Source organism: Trachurus japonicus, chromosome 7 (assembly GCF_045865225.1).
Source record: "Trachurus japonicus isolate A0001 chromosome 7, Traja_1.0".
NCBI classification, from domain to species: domain Eukaryota; kingdom Metazoa; phylum Chordata; class Actinopteri; order Carangiformes; family Carangidae; genus Trachurus; species Trachurus japonicus.
This window is the reverse complement of record NC_140913.1, coordinates 25,569,943-25,592,382: the sequence shown is the minus strand read 5'-3', so window position 1 is coordinate 25,592,382 and position 22,440 is coordinate 25,569,943. Positions and strand designations below refer to the sequence as shown.

The 22,440-nt window shown below is 38.7% G+C and overlaps 3 protein-coding genes across 4 annotated transcripts; 2 read left to right on the top strand and 1 right to left on the bottom strand.

The window, feature by feature from the left end:
• Positions 1 to 1,348: 1,348 nt before the first annotated feature.
• Positions 1,349 to 4,721, bottom strand: LOC146984877 (PRA1 family protein 3-like). The gene is made up of 3 exons (XM_085782417.1): positions 4,527 to 4,721; positions 3,634 to 3,851; positions 1,349 to 1,961 (listed from the first exon to the last, which is right to left on the bottom strand). The coding sequence occupies exons 1-3, from the start codon at positions 4,706 to 4,708 to the stop codon at positions 1,786 to 1,788; spliced, it is 576 nt and encodes a 191-aa protein (XP_085638543.1). The 5' UTR covers positions 4,709 to 4,721; the 3' UTR covers positions 1,349 to 1,785.
• Positions 4,722 to 5,314: 593 nt separating this feature from the next.
• Positions 5,315 to 11,959, top strand: LOC146984876 (NEDD8-activating enzyme E1 catalytic subunit-like). Of its 2 annotated transcripts, none has more exons than XM_085782414.1 (18): positions 5,315 to 5,361; positions 5,452 to 5,490; positions 7,145 to 7,268; positions 7,362 to 7,442; positions 7,533 to 7,615; positions 8,025 to 8,105; positions 8,213 to 8,256; positions 8,356 to 8,420; positions 8,524 to 8,679; positions 9,108 to 9,210; positions 9,346 to 9,456; positions 9,633 to 9,686; positions 10,716 to 10,752; positions 10,852 to 10,933; positions 11,034 to 11,134; positions 11,222 to 11,285; positions 11,382 to 11,436; positions 11,549 to 11,959. In XM_085782414.1, the coding sequence occupies exons 1-18, from the start codon at positions 5,342 to 5,344 to the stop codon at positions 11,635 to 11,637; spliced, it is 1,389 nt and encodes a 462-aa protein (XP_085638540.1). In that variant the 5' UTR covers positions 5,315 to 5,341; the 3' UTR covers positions 11,638 to 11,959. The 2 variants fall into 2 exon arrangements, with proteins under 2 accessions (XP_085638540.1, XP_085638539.1); XM_085782413.1 differs by having other exon boundaries at positions 5,452 to 5,514.
• Positions 11,960 to 14,302: 2,343 nt separating this feature from the next.
• LOC146984875 (chemokine-like protein TAFA-4) lies at positions 14,303 to 19,622 on the top strand. Its single transcript, XM_085782412.1, has 4 exons — positions 14,303 to 14,432; positions 16,042 to 16,197; positions 16,432 to 16,556; positions 17,547 to 19,622. Exons 1-4 carry the CDS (start codon positions 14,318 to 14,320, stop codon positions 17,556 to 17,558), a joined length of 408 nt encoding a protein of 135 aa, XP_085638538.1. The 5' UTR covers positions 14,303 to 14,317; the 3' UTR covers positions 17,559 to 19,622.
• Positions 19,623 to 22,440: the final 2,818 nt, after the last annotated feature.

Genomic DNA, 22,440 nt, shown 5'->3' with positions numbered 1-22,440 from the left:
TACGTATCCACTCCGAGGCTTGATTTTAATAGAATTACCACCTTGTGGCTGTTTGCATTTGTCAACAGTCAAGCTGCAGTTTTCCAACTTATAGATGTAGTGAAAACGTTTTTTTAATGTTTTTGCAGAGGTTTTATAGCATCACATTGAATATAACCTTTGACCTTTAGAATATAAAAAGTCATCTCTTCATCAAATGAACCTATAATGCGACATTATATAGCCTAGTGTATGATTTGATTATGAGTCATGACTAAATATGTGTTTTGCGATATCATGGTAAGCTTTGATGATCAAAACCTACTCAATTCAAACTTAGATTAACATTTTGTGCCAAATTTGATAACATTTCCTCAAGGCCTTCCTGAGATATCCCCTTCATGAGAGTGGGATGGACAGACTGACTGATAGACAGACAGAAAACACAATGACCACAACATAAATCAGTTTCTCTTTATTTATTTATTTTTTATAGAGGACAGCCATGTTTTATGCCCATTACTGTGATTTCATCATCACTTTTCAAGAATGAAAAAAGTCACATAAAAACATATAGATAATATATAATATATAGCATCCATGTAACATAAACAATCTCTAAACTGCCATTTGTGAGTTCGCATCATGCACAAACTGCAGTCAAGGTGTGAAAAGCAACATTAAACAACTGCTTTGATATTCGCAGCAGCAGTATCAAATAAACACGTAACAATACAGAGGACAGACAATTTAGCTTTTGTACAAGGAAATGGCGTTTGATGGGAAAACAGCACAGCATGATTCTAGTCCAGTATTCACCAATGATGAAATAACAGTGGTAAATTTAAGTTAAGTTTCAGTTGGATCACGATTTTTGCCTCATTGCCATAGTTATGTACTCTGTGTCCTGCTGTCATTTAATACATCTCTGCATGCTATATCATGAAAATAAACACACATCAAACATAACAACAAAACGTGTAAATAATATGACATAATATTTAACAATAAAGCTGCACTTGCCATTCATTTTTTTTTTTCAACATTGCATAGCTGTGGTCAGAGGGGGGTGCACTCAGGCCAGCCTGTATGGTCAGGAGCTGTATGCACATGATCTTTTAACACCAAAAAATATCTAAACTCCAGGGTTATTGGACAGTTTGTATATAATTATGTCTAACACTACAAGCAAACTGGTCTCAGATCAGTATCCATACAGCTCCTGGAGTTAAAAGATTAGAGTTATTGCTGTTTACTAAGCGGTTACCAGTTTACTCTGTGTTAGGTCTACTCGGTGAGAAGAAGGTCTAACATGCTTATATTTGAGGTAGCAAACTGAAAGGATCCGATTTCTCTCTCTCTTCATTAGGAATAAATAGAATTGGTATCTAATATTTGCATTGTGCTGAAACACCCAACTGTATTTGGCTGAAATAAATACTCAGTCGTTATCTAGAACAAAGTGCGTTGGCAACAAGGGAAATGATTTGCTTGTGTAACATTGACTGACAGGAATGATCAGACCTTTGGTAGCCTTCAGTGTCCATTGCCTCTTAACATCCAGTTCATGTGGTGATTGTGCAAATCTTATTCTAAATCTTCTATACAACCTTCTGCATGATTTTGATTTTTTGATCTAAACTAATATCAAGATAAAAGGGAATAATGTAAATGGAAAAAAAATTGTGTGGGAATGCAAATTTCTGTAACTTTATATACGTGCGGGAGATAAAACCTTGACATGTGGGATGAAACTATGAAAATCTGTATCCATACTTTGTGACACTTACGTCCCTTGGCACTCCCTTACTCCTTCAGTTTGCTCTCAATAAAATCCTGAATCTTGTTCATTTTCTCCTCCTGTTGATCCAGGAGGTCCATGATGACTCCCATGGGTGTCCTCTTCAGCCCAACCCCTTCAATCTTGTTCTCCAGTCGGTTCTTCATGTTACGCATTCTCAGAGAGGCGTGGATCAGGATTACTACAGCAATGACAACAGAGGGAGTTATTGTTTTTTTTCAATGTAAAAATAAAATCATAATTTATGGTAGATTTTCTGTGGGATGCATACTATGTGGAAAGTGACAAACACAAAATATGATACTGCTGAAACGCAGACTTTGAAGCAGGTGTGAGGATAGGCAGATCTTTTATTCCCTTGTCAGCCAGATACTGAATGCATGACATCAGCCAGTAAATGTAGATCTGCCCAAATCAACAAACCATAGCAACCCGTCAACACAGACAGCAGCGGGCAGGCCTCCTGGGAAGCGATCAAACTACCTCGTCTGCCTGCCGCGATGGTAGAGCCGCTGCATTTTCTCTAACGATCCAAACCCATCAATTATCTAAACCACTCTGCTGAACCTCTGACTCTGAATGTATTTAGAGAGCTGCAGCAAATCCAAACCTATAGCTCTAATCCACAGCACACTGCAGCTGGCCTTGTAATATTGACTTCTTCGTTTTAACAGCCAGCGTTATGAGTGCGTACATGTCAGTGATACTGTGAGTACTGTCCAATCCCACCAGTGAGTCAGAGTGAGTGTTTGGAAAAACTTGATCACCCACAGAAAACCTCAGTTATGCATCCCGACATGACTCACCATCCCTGAACGGTTTTTGTCAAATAACATTAACCAACAAGTGTTTGCAATATGCTGTAGGCTACACAAGTTACCTTTAACTCACAGCATTAAAACACACAGATACTGAAATGTTGTCTAAGAAATTATTGCATATTTCACTGCAAGAAAATAACCCAGGAAATGTATTTCATCTGACACAGCTGGTAGGTATTTTGCATTTCTATTCTAAATCACAGTGTTATAAATGATAATGAGAAAAAATAAATATGTATGTGCAACTATTTGACAGCTGTGATTGACCTGTGCTATATTCATATTCGTAATTAATAGGCTAAATTGTTCAAGTGAATATTACAGAGTGAAGCTTGGATGATAAACAACTGTTTGAAATTAAAGAAGGCAAAAAACAAGCAAAGGCAAAACTTTGATGGCATTCTCACACAAGACTTACATTTAAAAGAGCACAGTGACTGTATCATCTGGACAAAGGTTTTTCCACTTACGTTTTGGTCAACAAAAGTCTGGGAACCACGACCCATAAACATTCTTCATGCAACCTCTATAATTCCTTCAAGCACCATGTTAAGACTTGTCTTTTAATCTTATTTAACTGGAATATTTTAGTTCCAACTCAGTTTTATTGCATTTTTGGTTTGGCTGCAGCTCTGTTATCTGTTTGAATGTTTTAAACTTTCAAAATAAAGCTATAAAGCATGTGCTGCATCTTAAATATGAAAGCTGATCTAAGCTGATGATCCTCTAGAATAGAATAGAATAAAAAATACTTTATTAATTCCTAGGAGGTTCAGATCATCCAGCAGCTTACATAACAATGATATGATATAAATGATATAAAAAGTAAAGGTGTACAGTACAACCTAACAAAAGGCCTTGTAACTCTATAGGTTAAAGCTCAAATGATGAGTAACATATTACTGTTTGTGTCTTAAATCCTATTTAGTAGAATAACTTGAACAGCTTGGTCAGGCAAAAAAAAAAAAATCCTAAACTGGATAGTGCAACGTGCTCAGTTATTGTAAATATATTAAATGCACTGATACTTACACAGCAAAGGGAAGGTGATTCCAAAGATGAAGACCATGACTCCACCACACAGTGACAGCAGAAAGTAGCTTGTGACCATAACTCCAACGACAAACAGGGTGGGGTTCTTCCTTTTGAAATTCTTAATGGTGGCTTTGTTCTCTCCGGCCCACACAGAACCCGCAAAGACCAGAGTCACCACAGTTCCTCCCAGGAACATGCCAAATGGGTTCAGGAACCTGCCAATTGAAACATTAAAAAATTAAATAAATGGGGGGGGGGGAATGACACAAGAGATTACAGATAATCCACAGGATGTCAGGCCATGTTATTTATTTATTTTTTAAACAGCACAACCTGCTGGTGGAGACAACAATAGCTAACATCCTTGCCAGTTTGGTGTGAACCATAAGAGGGCAGATGCCTGCAGAAAGGCCCTGCACTGCACTCATCATTTCCACAACATCATCCTCTATTCAGACAAGACTGATCAGATCACGTGTAATTTAAACGACGCCACAACCAAAGATGGTGAAATAACACCTAATACAACATCAGTGGTGCTCTAAAACGCCAAATAACCAGCTATGTACTATTAATCTTAGAAAATAATGAAATAAAGAGTTTATGGGTTAGCTAGCTTAAACTGTACATAATTTAAGCTAGCTGTAATGTTTTCCCAACTGTTACCACGAGAATATTTAGCAAGGAAACACGTTTAGGGCAGATATCTACAGGGCAAAGGATACATAAGAGTTCAAGCTTGACACAACAATGCCAACATTTACAGAAATAGCCTGTGTTGTCATCATGATGGGTGTGGGACGGTGAAAGGTATGCGGGCTAATTAAACACAGGGGCAGAGGGATGTTAGTGTTAGCCTGTCCGTGTTAGCATACTTGTCCAGTACTTACCCCACAATGATGAAAACCACCACGGCCACGGCGAAATAATTGGTCTGGTAGTACAGTAAATTGCTGATCACTCTGTTGTTCCACTTCGCTAAATCTCCAAACTCTGGTTTGGCAAAGCGGTCAGTTCCGGGGAAGAAATCATCCCACGGTCTGAGAGGTGCGAGCTCCATCTTGGCTGCCATGTCTTCAACGTGTAGTCAAGAAACACACACAAACATAAACATACCCCCCACACACACACGGCCTGCGTAATATTTTGACGGGTCAGCTGATCCAACTGTCTCAGCTGCTTCCAGCGAAAAGGAGCAGGAGGAGAAGCCTGTAGTCTCGTCGCTCAAGATCTCGCGAGAGCTCAGCTTACACAGAAGAAGCGCTTGGAATTTCCAACCGGCGTTCTAGAATGCGCAGCAGCTGCTTAATTCCAAAAAAAAAAGAACAAATGCAAGAAACAAAACACAAATAACAGCCTAAGATAATTAGTAAATAACATAAACAATACAATAAGTAACAGTTGCTTATTTAGATAAACAAAGAAATTGATCACAAATGTTGCAGTCTCATTTGTCAGCTCAGTTTATGTATCTTTCGCTGAATTATTATTACCTTCCAATGTGACATATAAATAAGTATTCGCCAATATATCAACAGGTTACACCAATCAAAACCTCTTATTGTTCAGTTTTATAGATTTTCTGAGAGCAGGAGAAAAAAAACCGCTGTATTTCCTCTGTGGGAAGTTGCAAGTGTTTTGTGCAGCGCAGCTTTGACCCTCGTGAACACAGCAGCCTGAATCGAGGACATGGGACCGTGAAAGTATGGCGGATGCCGAGGAGCCGTAAGTCTCAATGGACGAAAAATATCATTTTAACCATAGTTACACCGTAGCGGCGGCACGTTTGAACACTGTTTTCCTCTCTTCCTCCAGGGAGAAGAAAAGAAGGCGAATAGAGGACCTGACTGAGAAGTTAGTGACGAATGCTAAATAAAGGTCTCTGACTGGCAGCAGGTTTGCGCTGCACAGTGAGCAGCGACTGCTGGGCCAGGAGACATGAAAATAAACATTTTAGCAAGGGATAACACCAGTAAACCAGTTAGCTGTCTGTACAAATCACCTATTTGCAATATGGGTTACATTAAAGGTTCAAATGTAACGAACAGACCCTGCACCGCGTCAGTAGCCTACATGACATGCACAGTAGAAATGTGCACCAGCTCCACACTACATATTAATCTGATCAGGGTTTGAGTTCGTGTTTAAATGGGAAAACGACCATTTACACCATTAAATAATTTCTAAAAAAATAAAATAAAAAAAAGTATTCATGCATTAGTGATTCTACCATAATACAATGCGCATTTGAATGGATAAGATGCTAACATTGAATTACAATGGGTAAGGAGGACAATTGTGGTGAGACAGTCCCAGAAAACAAGTTCAACAGCAGTTGACAGGTAATGCTGTTATTGTGAAACAGAATCAGCAGTGTATCATACATATCAGTACAAACTGCAGTTATCATCAGTTATTGAATGTCTATGTGGCAGGCATACTGTAGAACTGGGACACTGCACACATCTTTGAAGAGTCATCTTTGTTGTAAATCTTTTGTCCTGATAAACTTGCTGTACTGCCAAGTGCCAACAGTTACTGGTGGCTGCATGGTTTGCATATACTGTGTATAGCATGTGCATTGACTTGCATGCTCCAGACAACAAAATTGATTCTTGAAGAGAGAGTGTGCAAGGAGATTCAACAGTACCCACATTACTATATATCTGACATTAAGACAGCTAAATAATATTCAGTCCCATGCCTTATTGTTCTATTTTTGATTAGTGCCTAATAAATTATGTTTTTGCCTTTACCTCAATTTTGCATGACCCAGTAGTGGTGAGAGTACAAGTTCATTCCTCTATTCTCCTCTTCATATTTCAGTTTTACTAATTTTAATTAAATATATTTTCATAGAACAGTCCAATTTTATTTCCATGCATTTGATTTAATATGACTCCATTTAATTAATTTAATGCAAATAAAGCAACTTAACTAATTTTATTAACTATCTTTCACTCAAATTAATTGAATACATTTAATTGAATTGACTGCATTTTATTGACTTTGATGTATTTCACTCAGTGTAATTTCATTGAGTAACTTAGATTTACTTAATGACCTTTTGTGGTCAAGGGTCAAAGTCACAGATTCATAAGGAACACACAGATGGAATCACATTACATTAATAATTTCATTACATTTGGCACTGACATTGTCTCTTGGTCCCAAGGTTGAACTAATAAGAATTTGGTGGTTAAAGGTCAAATCCACTCTACCCTCACAAAACATATTTCAGCGTTTGTTGATCTGTATCTTCCTGTCTGGGCTGCTGCAGTCCATCCTTGTCACTTCCTCTCCCTGGATGACAGCGAGGACAGAGGACCTCCTGTTCCACCATTGGTTTTGCTGATGTTGAAATACCTGCAAAACCAACGGGCTTGAAATGAATGCTTTGGGAAATAAAAACGCATGTGATAAGAGGGGATAAGTAGGAAGAAATGTACTTGTTTAAGTCATAGTACAAGTTCCAGTACCAGTGTATCTTGGTGTGTTGTGTGTCCAGAATGGCTGTAGATGGTGGACACAGGGACAGTGGTTGCGACTGGGATGGCCGGTGGAATCATGTGAGGAAGTTTTTGGAGAGACCTGGCCCTTTCACCCATCCTGACTTTGAGCCCAGCACCGAGGTGACCCAGAAATAAGTTTGTGTTCATAAGTAAAGACTTACAGTGAAGTGTCTTAAATGCAGTTAAAACATGTTGTTGCTTCTTTCATTTCAGTCTCTACAGTTTTTGTTGGAGACATGCAAGATTTTAGTCATTGGAGCAGGAGGACTTGGATGTGAGCTCCTCAAAAATCTGGTGGGAAACAACTTTGATATACGTATATTATATAAATGTATGTACCCAGGCTTAAAATAAGAAAATGTCTAACATTGTCTTGTGTTTTAGGCTCTGTCTGGGTTTCGCCTTATTCATGTTGTTGACATGGACACTATTGATGTCTCCAACCTCAACAGGCAGTTTCTTTTCAGGTAGGTGTTGCTTACAGTTGTTTAATATTAGACAAAATAGTGTATGTTGAAAATGTGTGGTCAGATACTCATTCATGCTGTTGTATTACTATTAATTATAGCACCTAAAGAATGTGCATAGTTTGGTGAAAACAGGATTTTCTCACATATTATAGTAACCATCTCATGGTATCTGTCATCAACTGACTTTAATTTGCTTTGGGTGAAAGTATTTGGTTCACCTACTTTTTCCACTAGGGCAACATGGTTGAAATTTAAGCAATTTTGGTGAAGTCTCCTGAATTAAACACAATACTGTAAATGTATTTTATGAGTTTGCCTGGTTGTGACTGTTTCACCGTGATGATTCCTGGTTACATTCAACATCTCTATCATCTCTATCTCATATCTGCTTTGTGCATCAATTTAGGCCCAAAGATGTTGGACGACCAAAGGCAGAAGTTGCTGCTGACTTTATCAACAGTCGCATCCCCGGCTGTAAAGTTGTCCCGTATCCTTGGCAGAAACAGTTTTTGCAGCTCAAAAGTAACGCATGTTTAGCTAACATTGTCTGGAATATATTGATTATGATTTCATTCCTTATGAAAAACAATGCAGTCACTTTAAAAAGATCCAAGACTTTGACGAGTCTTTCTACAGGCGTAAGTGTGTTTTTCTTTCAAAATCTATCTATGCATTAGCAGAGTTTAAGAATAGGTTAACACCTCACAGGTTTAAAAATGCTCATTGTGTCTTTGTAGAGTTCCACATCATCGTCTGTGGACTCGACTCCATTATTGCCAGGCGCTGGATGAACGGGATGCTGGTAGGAAACAGAATGATTGATTTAGTTCATTGTATTTCAATGTTGTTACCTTTGCATATGAGCGGCATATAGTGCTGAGTTATGATGGATGTTGTTTCCTCAGATCTCCCTCCTCAGCTATGAAGATGGAGTCCTAGATCCCAGCTCTATCATTCCCCTCATCGATGGAGGAACAGAGGGCTTTAAAGGAAACGCTCGTGTTATTCTGCCGGGCATGACTGCATGCATCGACTGCACACTGGAGCTGTACCCGCCACAGGTCATTTTTCAGCAGCAGTTTATCATCTAGTTTAAATGCAATAAATTAAATGAATGAGGTGACAGAATTGTCCATCAAACGAATAATTTTTACAAACGCTTTCACATTATCTACTCAGTTTGTGTTTTGGGTGAGAGAAAGCATCTGTGTGGCAGGTGATGTTTTACATTTCCATCTGTGGCAACAGGTGGTTCTGCTTGGAAAAAATAAAAGAGTTGGGTCATGAGAAGAAATAGCTGCCAGACTAAATAGACAAAGAAAAGAGCATCACCTTCATGAAATTACACATACCAGTACAGTTATGATGATATTGCACAAAGGAAACCATTTTTTTATTATGGGTTTATTTTTGTAGAGGAGAAACAAGCTTCAAGTGCTACTTAAAATTCTTTTAAGCGTGACCTTAATTTTAATTTTGCAATCCACAGATTAATTTCCCCATGTGCACCATTGCGTCGATGCCAAGGCTGCCAGAACATTGCATTGAATATGCCAGAATCTTACAATGGCCGAAGGAAAAGCCATTTGGAGGTATGCTAAAATATTCCTGTCTTTATTCTCTACTACTGTACACATCTAATCAAATCAGACAAATGTATACCTGTGTGTGTGTGTGTGTGTGTTTTTATCATAAAAACTAACAACCTTGGTCTTTTCCTCCTCTAGATACCAGTATAGATGGAGACAATCCAGAGCACATCCAGTGGGTGTTTGAAAGAGCCCAAGAAAGAGCTGCAGAGTTTAACATTACAGGAGTAACATACAGACTCACTCAAGGTAAACCTGTGAATAATTAAATTATTTAATTATATTAAATTAACGCAAATTTGGCCAAATCAGCTACTTTATTTTAAAATGAAACTGATACATTTCACACATTATCTCACAGCTGTTTGGTTTCACAGTCGCCCATAATACTGTGATCATACCAGTATCTGTTTGTTGTGCCACAGGAGTTGTGAAGAGGATCATTCCTGCTGTGGCGTCAACGAATGCTGTTATTGCTGGTATGACACTCAAATGCTTTGAGGCCTTGGCTGCTGCTGTTCAGAGATGTTGACATTTTTGTAATATTATTGATGCTGTATCAAAACAATAGAGCCTTGGCTGCACAGCTTGTATTTACAGCTGTAAGGCTAAATCTTCTCAGATAATACACAGGCGGTTCATCGTGATAACACTGCTAGATTTGCCACTTGAGAATTTATTTTAGAGAGTGGAATAAGACAACAAAAATTTGCAAAGAAGCAAAGCCACCCACTGCTGATTTATCTTTTTCTATATATGCTAATTCTGTGAGTTGGTTAAAAAACTTAATCTACATTTTTATTTTCCACTTGACTCATTTCTAAAACTGTGACTATAAAAGAATCTTAAACATACACATGACAGCTGTATACATGATACGATCCTAAAACACTGGGGCTAAAGTGCTCGTGTCTAGAGTCTGGAGAGTGAAGCTAGTTGGCTGTAGTGTTATATAACAGTATTACAGATAGAAATGCAACTTACATGTATTGTTTGCCATTCAAATTATGTTTCCCTTTAATAAGAAACATGTTTTGACTATTCTGTAACTGTACAGCACTTTGATGGAAAGTGCTCTATAAATAAAATTATTATTATTATTATTGTTTTTGGCTTATATGATGCTTACAGGGGGTATTTTTTAAAAAGGTTTTTCCATTGCTACATAGCCACTGTAAGCTTTAACAACATATTATCAGTTCTGGTGTATCAGCATGCTAACCAGCACCAATTTTTGATGTGGCACCGTTCAGAGAATGTGTTGCAACCTCTCGTCTCATAGATGTAAAGGCAAGAGTGATAAGTGAACAGCTGTTGATGCTAAACTTGGCTATACAACAATAGCAAAAGCTCCTTTAATGAGTTTAAACTGGAGTTGCTGCTAGAGGGTACATTTCCTAAATCCAGGAAACAGCTGGTTAGAGCTGTTGTACTTACTGAGTTATTGTACTTTTTAAACAAAGAGTCAAATCAGGTAACTGGTCTAATTAAGCTTTTGTTCTCCACAGCTGCCTGCGCCACTGAAGTTTTTAAAATTGCAACAAGGTTGGTTGCAAAAAAAACACTCTGACCCTTTTGTTCTCATTATCTGTGGATTTCTTTCTTTACTTATTATTACTGACAGACGATTTCTTTTTCTTTTAGCGCATATATTCCTTTAAATAATTACCTGGTCTTTAATGATGTGGACGGACTGTACACCTACACCTTTGAAGCCGAGCGAAAGGTTCGTTTTGCACTAATTAGGGGAAGTAACGGTCATGTCTGCATAGAAATGTACATTTGTACAAAAGACAATTTACTCTGTACCTTCTTTGATTTTGCAGGACAATTGTTCAGCGTGCAGCCAGGTGCCTCAAGATCTCCAGTTCCCTCCTTCTGCCAAATTACAGGAGGTTTTAGAGTACCTGACAGAGAACGCCTCTCTGTGAGTATTCAGAAAAAAGCTGCTTTTAATGCTGCTTCAAGAGCCATAATAATTACCAGGTTAAGACTGTGTGTAAATGTTTTCCAGGCAAATGAAATCCCCAGCTATCACAACGACTCTGGAGGGGAAGAATAAGACGCTGTATCTGCAGGTAATTGTATTTCACCTTTCGGAGTAGCACACAGTGTCTGGTCAGCTGCGTTTTGTTACAAACTGTGATTGAACCATGATTACAATTTTATTCCAGTCTGTTAAATCCATTGAGGAGCGAACCAGACCAAACCTCTGCAAGACTTTGAAAGGTAAGAAAGAAGTGGTTCACCAGTCATTCCCAGTTTGTCTGACGTGACCTTTGACCTTTGACCTGCTTATATTCATGATAAAAAGCACAATATGTTATTTCTCTGGATGCAGAGCTGGGCTTGTCAGACGGACAGGAGCTCGCCGTGGCGGACGTCACCACGCCCCAGACGGTTCTCTTCAAGCTCAATTTCACCGCATGAACTCCCATCAGACACACACAGCACTGATATCAGATCGACTGCATCTGAATGCGGACTGGACGTTACATCACAAGCTTACTGTGATGTTGCAGTAGCACATTTGATATGAGTACATGGTCTCACCTCGTGGAATAGGATTGTTTGTTGTATGAACAAAATCAGTTAACATTTTTTTTTTTTTTTTTTTGTATTTGTTATGTTTACTTCTTTGTGTATTTGCCCTGTGTTGACTTATATTGTTACTATTTACCTGTAAGTCAAATGAGAATAATGATGTGCACTATGCTCTAATAAAGTTTTATTATCACTGTTGTAGACAAAAGCCTATTTCTCTAGATGGTTTTGTTCTGTCACTGTTCATCTTAACACATAAAATATTTTATAAGATCTTGGGAGGGAATATTTAAAATTTCAGTAGCAAATAGAAATGCTTTTTTATTGATATAATCTAATGTCTCATTAATCTCCACAGACTCCTGACCGCTGACTGCCCCTCTGGCTCAGAATCCACCTACACCTCGCCAGTCCACCACACAGCCCAGTGTAAACAAATGAGAAAGATTAAATGACTGTGCTTTAAAAGTGTCTGTAGGCAGATTTTATAACCAGTAGTCAGATCATAGTGCACCTTCCTCCCTTTTCCAGTTTTTGAGATAAGCTAAGCTAAAGCAGCAGCTGCTGGCTGTAACCCCAGTGGTAATCATCTTCTCTTTAAAGTCTTGCTAATAAGCATATTTTCCCCAAAATAATATTATACAATGTACCACTGAGCAATTATTTGTTTGAATATTTTAAATTGCAAATTTCTGTTAATTGCATTTTTTACACCTCAGGGTGACATTTTACTTTGAATATGTGTAAGAAGCTTAATTTGAGCAACTGCAAATCTGAATGGTTAATTTTACAAAACTCAGAAAAAAACAAACCAAAATAAATAAAGAAAATCAAGTAAATTAAAGTTAAATTGAAAAAAAGTCAAAGTTTTAATAAATAAAAAAAAATAAAAAAAATTAGCTGGCAACATAAATAACAGTTTCACATTCATATGAAACTAGGGTTTTAACAGCAGATTAGTCCTAACAACTGTGGAGGTGGTAAATATAATTTATATTAAAAAAAAAAAGAAGCTAAATACAATAGGAAATCTTAACATTTTAGCCTAATCTCATTTCGTGACATCGAATCAAAGCAGGTTGATTTGTCCTCTTCCACAGATACAGTCTCTGTCCTCTCCGTGTCCACTGTGTGACAGGACATGTCAATGCTCTCTCTCTAAGCTCCTTAAGGCCGCTAATGAAAGTGGCCACATATTGTCCAAAGGGACAGATGGTTTCTGTCTTGATTAAGTTTTAATTTTCCAGCACGGTGGCGGCTGACAGCAGCTTTGCTCGTCGCGGTGATCCCACAGTTATCACAGAGCACCAACACGTCTCAGCGCGTCCTGCCTCACAGCCACAGTGACTCCAGGAAGACGAGCTCATGTGTGAAACTACAGGTTGTTGTTGTTTTTTTTACTGAGGCGACGTGCTGACTGTCATCTCTATTAGCTAGGGCGTCATTAGGCGAGTGTGAGTGTGTGTGTGAGTGTGTTTTCTTCATCATGTTATTACTCTGAACTGAAGCAGAAAACTTCAAACTGGAGCATCACACGTCGGTGTCACCACTTTTGGATTCTTGCTGAGACGATCGTCAGATGGTTCATCATGTTCACACTGACAGTGACAGAGGCTCCAGCCGCGGATCATCAATAACCCCACCAGAGGTAAGAGGCTGGATATTCAATTAAAAATATTTATTTCAGCCACTCACTACAGTCTGACTACAAAGCTAGAGTTTACTTAACTATGCATCAGCAACCTTATATTTTTCTTTATCAAATCATCTCAGTTATACATAAGAAAATTCATGTATGCATGTATTATTAGCATGCATAGTGTTTTGGTACAAATGTATAGCTATTGGCTAATGAGGAGTGATGCATCATTGAATGGAAAGGTGTAACGTGCAAAACTTTATTTGCTTATAAAGTTGATTAATTTATTAGTCAGTGTATTGACAGAAACCTTATGTTGTGACAATCGATTAACTGTCATTTTTCAAGCAAAAATACCAAATATCTTCTCTGCTTTCAAAATGTATGTATAGGGATGTATTTGAACTGTAAAGACATTATTGATACTTTATTGAATAATCTGCAGAAAATCACTGTTAGTTTCTGGCATAAGCCTCACATCAGAGGTGTTCAGCGGTGTTGTTTTACTTCCTGTTGTCCTCGTCCTGCTTTCATTTGACATAAAAGTCCTTGTCCCAGTTTTTTCCTGTGACTCACGTGAAAGCAAGTTGTTTTGGAGGGAGAGTTTATCTTTGAATGCACCGATGTTTACAGCTGAAGGGACAGTATGACTCAGAAGTGGAAGCACCCATGTCTGCCTCTAAAACTTTCCTTTTTTTTGCCATTGCTTTAATGTGCTTCAGCTTAACTTTTTGATATGAGTGTCCTAATTGGGTAAACAGATGTGATAGTGATGTTATAAACCACGTATCAGGAGTCAGAAGGTATCAGGAGCATTTAATTATAGGCCACCTATTATTTTAGTTTTAAGCGTACATGCTTTATTGGGGAAACAACTGACCTAATTCGGTGGACACGTGTGTAAAGATCTTTTCTTGTGCAGGCAACATGGAGGTGAACACATCGGCTCGGCCATTACACTGGGGTGTGCTGGTTTTCTGTGTAGTGAGCCTCTGCAGCCAGATAGTGTCCACTGGCAACCAAAGCTCCCGAGGACAGACAGGTAGGTGTCAGACCAAACCAGACCAGTCACTCACCCCCTGAGGGACTCATTACGGCTGCTGGTCACCGGCCCTCAGTGCCAGAGTTCAGCGCAGGCAACAACAACCAGGGACTCACTGTGCTGTCTTAAGAGAGACAGAAGTAAATATGGAGCAATCATTTGTGTTGAGATACTCCAAAAAGGATTTGGCTCAATTAGCCAAATCTAATCCTTCCCACACACAATGCTAATGCACTATACATGACACGCTGAACATTTAACCTCACACTTTCACACAAGAGAAGGAAGGGGGTGAGATGGGGTGGGGTGGGGTGGGGTGGGGGCGACTGTTTCCTTACAGCGATGGTGCAAGTAGCCTACTTCATTCACCATCTCATTCAAATGAGACCTCATCAGTAAAATTGATTAAGACTAAAGTGCCGGTGAAGCAGAATAATGACCCATGAGAGGATATTATAATGAATTAGCATCAATGCATCAGCAAGCATCTTAAACATTTGGATATTTTTAGCCAAGAGTCACTGTAGGGCACAGAAACCCCCGAAAACTCAGGTCTGTGTTGACTTTTTTTTTTTTTGGATGTTTCTCATATCTTTTATTTCTTGTAAATAATATATTGGATAGCTTTACTTTGGTGAGATTCAACCATTTATCTAAATACAACTTTCAGACAGGCCCATGTGCTTAGAGAAGCTCGGAGGGAGAATATGTAATGATCCATGGAGTGGGCCACAATCAGACACCGAGAATAACTGGTTTAAAATCATAACAAAGTATTGTAATTTATGAGCATATCCAATGTTATTTTTTGCATACATCATTATCTGAAATGTAAAGTATCATTTTCAGTACAACAGAGTCACATGGATATCTCCAATAGACACATTCTTACTGTCATTATTTTATTTTTTCCAGATAATTACATGTTTCATTTCTTGGGCCTCTGCTTTGATTACTATCTGACTTTAAACCTCACTGTAATTATGAATTAACCTTCTACTCCTGCAGGTATTGTTGGTCAAGCAACAAGACAACTCAGTTCATAATTAGCAATAAGCATGCATGGGTTTGTCTCTTTTTGAGGTTTCTTTTTTTTTTTTACTCTTACTCTGTTGCACCCTGTCAATTTGAAGAATCAGTTATAATCAAATTCAACATTCAGCACTGGAGTCCTTTTATTTATGAAATGATGCAGAAGATATTTCTATTCATGCTGATTATGCACAGGTCTGTTCATATTCTGAAATCTGAACATAGAGAACTGATGATTTGTGTTCATATGTTTTGATGTGTGTGTATGTGTGTGTGTGTGTGTGTGTGACACTGACTCGACCTAGACATGAGTGCTGGTGCTTTGTATCCACTTGGTGGTGCTGTAGCTTTAGGAACATCCAAATCAGGTCTTGCTTACATGGTCATCTGGATGAGTGTAACAAAAAAGAAGTAGTGTATTCATTTACATTTAACACCTAATAGAGTCAGGAAGTCGTTGCAGTCTGACATCAGTGCTGCCTCCTGTAAAAGGCTGAAGCCACTTAGGCTGCATGCACTTACATGCAAAACTCAGTATGAAAAATTGTTGCCTTTCCCTCCGAATTTTCTTACTCAGGGTCATCCCAGGAGAGGACGGGGACTTGTGAAGTGGTTGCTGCTCATCGTTGCTGCAATAAGAACAAGATTGAAGAACGCTCTCAAACAGTCAAGTGCTCCTGCTTCCCAGGACAGGTGGCAGGGACAACAAGGGCTTTGCCCTCTTGTGTTGAAGGTAATATTACCGGCCCCCCTCTTCTAGCTCTCTTAGCCAGAACTATTCTGACATGATGTGAATATATTATTTGCCAAAGTAGAGTCAGGTTAGTCAGTTTCACCAGAGTCCACTGATACTGAGGCGGTTGAGGACCAGAGAGTATGACATCTGATTGAGATGTTTTTTTCCAAACAACTCATCTTTTGAAAGTCTTTCCATCGAAAAGTGACCTTCTGCTCCATTGTGTGCCAGCCTCCATTGTGCGTCAGAAGTGGTGGTGCAAAATGGAGCCGTGTCTGGAGGGGGAGGAGTGCCGAGTTCTCCCTGACCTTACTGGCTGGTCATGCATCTCGGGGAACAAAGTAAAGACAACAAAGGTGAGGTGAAGGCCTGCATTAGTTTGAGTCACCATGGCAAAAGACATTAAATAAGATGGCTTTAGTGTAGTTCCAGGCACAGTATTTATAGAAGCTTTAATACAGTCAGACAATAAATATCTTCCTATTTATTGCATTACTGGCATACAGACTTGTGAATTGTCATCATAAAGCTTTATTTTAGAAAGTGCTGCTTTGATGCTTGAAGATTTCACAATCAGCCATAATAATCTCTGCTCCCATTGGCCATATCAACCGTCTTGCTCCCCACCAGGCACAGTGGGCTCAGAAAACTTAATTCTATAATCTGGTGAATGATGGGGCCAAGAGGACAAACATGAAATAAGCTGTAAACGAACGCTGAAAACTAAAAACCATGTAATTAAATCTGACGACCAAAAGGAACCCGCCCCCACCCCCCTCTTCCGCCCCGCTCCCTCCATCGCATTTAGAAATGCACTTTCTCATAAGTTGTCTTTTTGCTGAACTGTTTTATATGTATGATTCTTGGGGGAAAACATTTTTACAGCGAGACAGTGCAAGTGAGCACTGGCTACCCAGTCTTCATGTGGCTTATCAGATCATACGAGTGAACAACAGAATAAAAAAAGGAAGAGAATACACTTGACCTTTTCACTTAGTTTTTTTATTACTGTTGCTATGCCTGTCAAGCCTACTGCCCTTGCACTGCACATGTGAGTTCACAGTGATACGGACGAGAAGCAAATTTTCCACTTGAAATTCTTGGGAATCTTTTCCACCCCCTGAAATGATTGGTCTTCAGTTTCACACAGAAATAATGCAACAAAGAAGCAACACAGGCACCACCAGCTGATGATCCATGTAGAGCACTGAAGCAGCATTGTTAATGGTTAACCGTGACTCCCAATGTGCAAGAATCAGTCGCTAAGTGTACAGTTTTGTCCTTTGATTGTGACGGAAATGGTCAAAATGTGACTTCTGAATTTTGTCCCTTCTTATGTTTTCTAGGTGGCGCGGTAGCAAGACAGAAGCTCCTTGCATCTAATTAGTACAACCCCGTCCTGGCCTGTAGCAGTCACCTTAACTACCACTGGGCTCCGAGGACAGTGAACATCCCATCAGATAGAGCAAAGAACAATATAGATTTAATTAGATATCTCCTGGCTGAGTTTTAAGCTGCAGGAACTCATTATTAATTTCCTTTGGCTTGAACACAATTTTAGTTGAGGTTAATCCCATGGAGTGGACAATCTATTTGCAATTGACTTAAGATAAAATGATGCAGCACCTTTTCTTTTCTTTTTTTCCCCCTCCAAGTCCACACAGACACTGACTGCAAAAAAACTCTGTACCATTGTTTCAGTGCTTGATATGCAGGGCACATTGTGATGCACTCAATCAAAGTTTGGATGGGCCTGCTGGCAGACACTTAAAAAGAGATTTTGTGGATTTTCATGAGGCAGAATGTGAATCCAGTCAGTGGCTTGTGACACTCTCTGCCGATCAAAGGACAGGACCACAAATACTGAGAAATTTATGATTATGTAGCATTTGTAGACAATGCTGTCCCACAGATGTACTGTGAGTTGTGTAAAGAGGTCAGATCCCTTTGGAATAGTCCTTACCAGAAAAAGGCACTCTCACAAACATGTGCATGCACGCACATGCACACACACAAACACAAACACACACACATGGAGAGACTGTTTTTCGACTCCACTGGTTGGACAGGCCACCACCTGCAACGCTGTGATGGCATGCACACAAGCATGAAGCCCTGATGCAAAACAAAGACTGTTTGAAATGCTAATCATGGGGAGAAAGGGGAGAGAGAAGAGAGGAGAAGAGGAGCTTCTTCACTGCTGAGAGTATTTACATCATGCTTTTGTTTGTCTCTAAACTGAGTACTCCTGTGGAGGGGACTCCGCTTATAGTAATGATGGGAAATATTGAAGTTTCTCTGCCTTGAAGCAAATTGTAGCTACTAACTGAACAGAATGTTTACCATTATTACCACTTCATCAGTTGTCCTCTTTATATGAGTAATATTCCTCCTGGACCCATCCTGATTGCTTCTCTTTTATCGCTTGAGTTCAGCCAGACATTTTTTGCTGTTTACCTTTGTAATGAAGAAACATTTCATAATAACAGGAACACAGCCACTGCAAATCATCCCATCTGAGGCATCAGATTTGTATGAACGCCACATGCTGTGCTGGTTGAAAGCTGCTGAATTCTAAGCAGTTTGCCCAGCGTTTACCTAACGCAATTATGCATTATGATGTTTTTTTTTTTTTTTTTGTGCTGAGAAGATTCCTCAATGAGCTGTCATGCAGTCCAAGGCAATTTACACGCGGGGCTTGCTTTGTAAACATTCAAGTTATAATTATCATTTAAATTTAGGAGTGTTGTGAATGCTGTCAAAATGGTAAAAAGAAAAACAAAGCGTCATGTTATTTTTAAGATTCATGTCATGATGCTGAGATGTGCGGGATATTTTAGAAAACCCCCTCATTTAAATCTGATGTAATATAGCTTACCTTGGTGACTTGCCATTGGTTCACTGTAAAGCTTATTACACAACTTAATTGTGCTTGAAAGTGGTGTAATTGTGCGCCGGAGCTTTGTAAACACCTGTGTCTCTATACCCTTTGAGCTGTGTTGCAGCCACTTTTATAAAAACCCACTGGAGAATTGTGATGCAGCTGAGAGTATTGTAAAACTGATCCATGGACAGCACTCAGATAAAAGTAGAATGACGGTGCTTCATCATTAATGTTTACAAAAGACCTTGGATGTATTGAAAGGCAATGCATTGAGAGTGGACACAAACTCCTCATAATATTCACTCCACACAGCAATGTCACCGCTGTAGGTACTTCATGGCATCAAAATGAAATGTCCTAAGGTTTAAGATGTGGGTTTTCATGTGATTCAGTAGATGAGACATTCTTATGCAATTGTTCAGTATTTATTGAAGAGGATTCAAATCAGATGTAATACTCAGTCCATGTTTTAACCATGTCTTAAGCAAAAAAATACTCACCAGTCTTTGGTTTCAGCATCTCAGTTGTGAAGATTTTCATCATTAACTCTGTATATTTTAATTTTGGTGAGTCGGTTGGACAAAATATGCAACCAAAAGAAATAATCAAGAAAGTAATGGGTAAATAAACCAATGATGAAAAAAATCATTGAAGTTTCAGCACTAGTCTGTCATGGTTTGTTGCTTTTGATTGCGTTGAGTTTTGGTGTTTTCTTAAAGGCAGGCTTAGGCGACTGTTGATAATGTTTACCAGCTGTGGTAACAAACATTTTGAAGTCGATTCTTGAACTCTTCAGGCAAATGGATTGTGACTGGCAAAGATGTTTTTCAGCAGCTGAATTAACTTCTGTTGACTTGAACTTAAGTTTACACACACACAGGAGTAAGATCTAACATATAAATTGCAAGTTAAACTCAGAAGCTGTTAAACTTCTATAAGTCCAACAGTACTATTATCCTGGCTCAGTGAACCATTCCTCCTCCCGTAGCCTATTTATGTATTCATATATTGCAAAGAAATGCAAAGCTCATTGAAGTTAAAGGCCCCCAAATTCCCTAGACTGTTCTTAAAATCTGAGTAGACCTGGACAAGAAAGCTTTGGAAAGATCAGGAGCCCGTGGAGCTACATTTTCTCACTGAGGAAAATGGAGCAAAGAAACTGCAAAAAAAGAAGAAAAAAGAAGATAAACCTGTGGGGAATTTAACAGAATAAGTTGATGTGTGACTTCCATATCACCATCCTCAATCACGCTCTCTTCTGTGTTTACCTCTTCACAAACATATTGAGATTTAAATGCTGTATTCACAGTATATATCTCACTCTTGTGCACTGTCAGTGATACATTCCACCTTTTATGGCCGTATTTTGTGAAACAAGAGGTTTTGTTTTTTTCCAAAAATTTCAATGAGATGTAAGTGTTTGGAATACAAGTTTGAAATAAGGCAAATTCCTTTACACCCCAGTGGAGTTTGTTTTTGGGTGTGTGTACTGACAGTCAGTGACAGCATGCATCCACAAATTTATGCCTATATTCCCCGAAATACCAGCAGAATTCACAGCTTTCTTTTCCTGATTCATTTTCAAAGGAGCTGCTGTGACATTCATTAGGTGACTTTCAGATGTGTTCTTAAATAAACACTACATGCAAAAACTCTTACAAAAGTTTAGGAAAAACCTGTGCAGGCCTGCTTGATTACCTACTTTTTTAAATTTGTTATCTGTAAACTCACCTTAAAGCCAGTCAAGAGAGCTTTAGCTTTGCGCTTTTGTACAAACTGAGCAGAAACCCTCTGAGCACCTGTCATAATACGTGGCTTAAAAACCCAAATCACATCACAAATTCAAAACGAAAGCAGCCAAAATAAGGTAATTAAGGCAGGAGTTAGAGGATCCTCACTCCTTAGCTGCACATATGAAAAAAAAACATACAGCTGAAGCAAAAAAATAAAAAATAATACAGTAAATCACCAACAGATGAACAAACGATTAGACAGATTCTTCATTTTCTTCTTACCATATACAAAATGAGACACAAATACACTCAGTTGAGAGGTATTATTTAAAGGGGAAGTGCAATCCTTCAGACAGGATTCTCATAACTCAAACCTGACTCATAAATAACATATTTTGGCAGCTTCTTTGATATGTGGCAGGGAACCTTCACTCTCTGGAGGTCCCTCTATTGGTGACAGTAGTTCATGTTCACTAATGGAAAACAAACTGTCTTGGGGAACATGAAAAACATAATGGAAACACTGTTGTATTCCCCTTTAACAACTTATTTTCCCCATCTAGACTTGACACTTGTAATAAAAAATGTAAACACAATTCCCCTCGTCTCCCTGTCTTTGTGTGTGTATACATATATATATACTGTGTGTGTACGGTATCTGAACTAAATTAGCCTTCTTTGACTGCAGGCGGCTATAGTGTGTATAGGCGACTGGAGGCGATAGACTGAATGTACTTTGGTCATGGCTGAGAGGTTTCATCTATTTGCTTTGTCATTATGCATACATACTATCTGGAAAAGAGATTCTTTTTTTTCTTAATTAAAACAGAGAGCTGAACAATTACACTAATGAACAAACATTAATTGGACAATATTAACGCTATCAGCTGTGTGTGATGTATCCATATGCACTCATGCCTCCTGGCTGCATGTTGCAGTGATGAAACAGGCACCTGTACAAGCAGTCAAGTAAATGTTAATCCTGATGCACTGAGAATCGCTCAGTATGTATCGGATGTGTGAATTTTATACATTTATTATTTAAAGAGCTCTTTTTATTTCTGGCACAAGGTGAAAAAAGGCTAATGTAATCTCACTTTATCATTGCTTTTCCTCAGCCGAGTGATAATAAGGTTTCATTTCACTGGTTGCTGTGTAAATTATTTCTGTTTTTCCGTCCCCCCCCCCTTCTTCTCCTCAAACATACATTATATATATATTGAGAATAGAATATCCTGACAAAAGAAGTCATTCTATTTTCTTTCAATAAAATAATGCCTGAGGTGGCTGATGATGGAAGTTTTTGCTATCTAAATCAGAAATAACTTTACTAAAAATGAAGCGAGTTAAACTTTCATTATTGTACGAATGGTGTCACGCTGTTCAACGTGCTCATTAGCTAATCTGTTGTTTTTTTTTACTCTTCAGTTTCTCTATGGATCAAGTCGTGAGTTTTAGGGATGCTGCTAAGTGGATGTGGTTACTTGTGGTCCGAGCCAAACGAGCTGTTTTCCCCTTGTTCCCAGTGTTTATGCAAAGTTAAGCTTATACCATCTGTTGACTCTCACTTCATACTCAACACACAGGCATCAAAGCGTTATTGATCTCCTCATCTAATTTGCA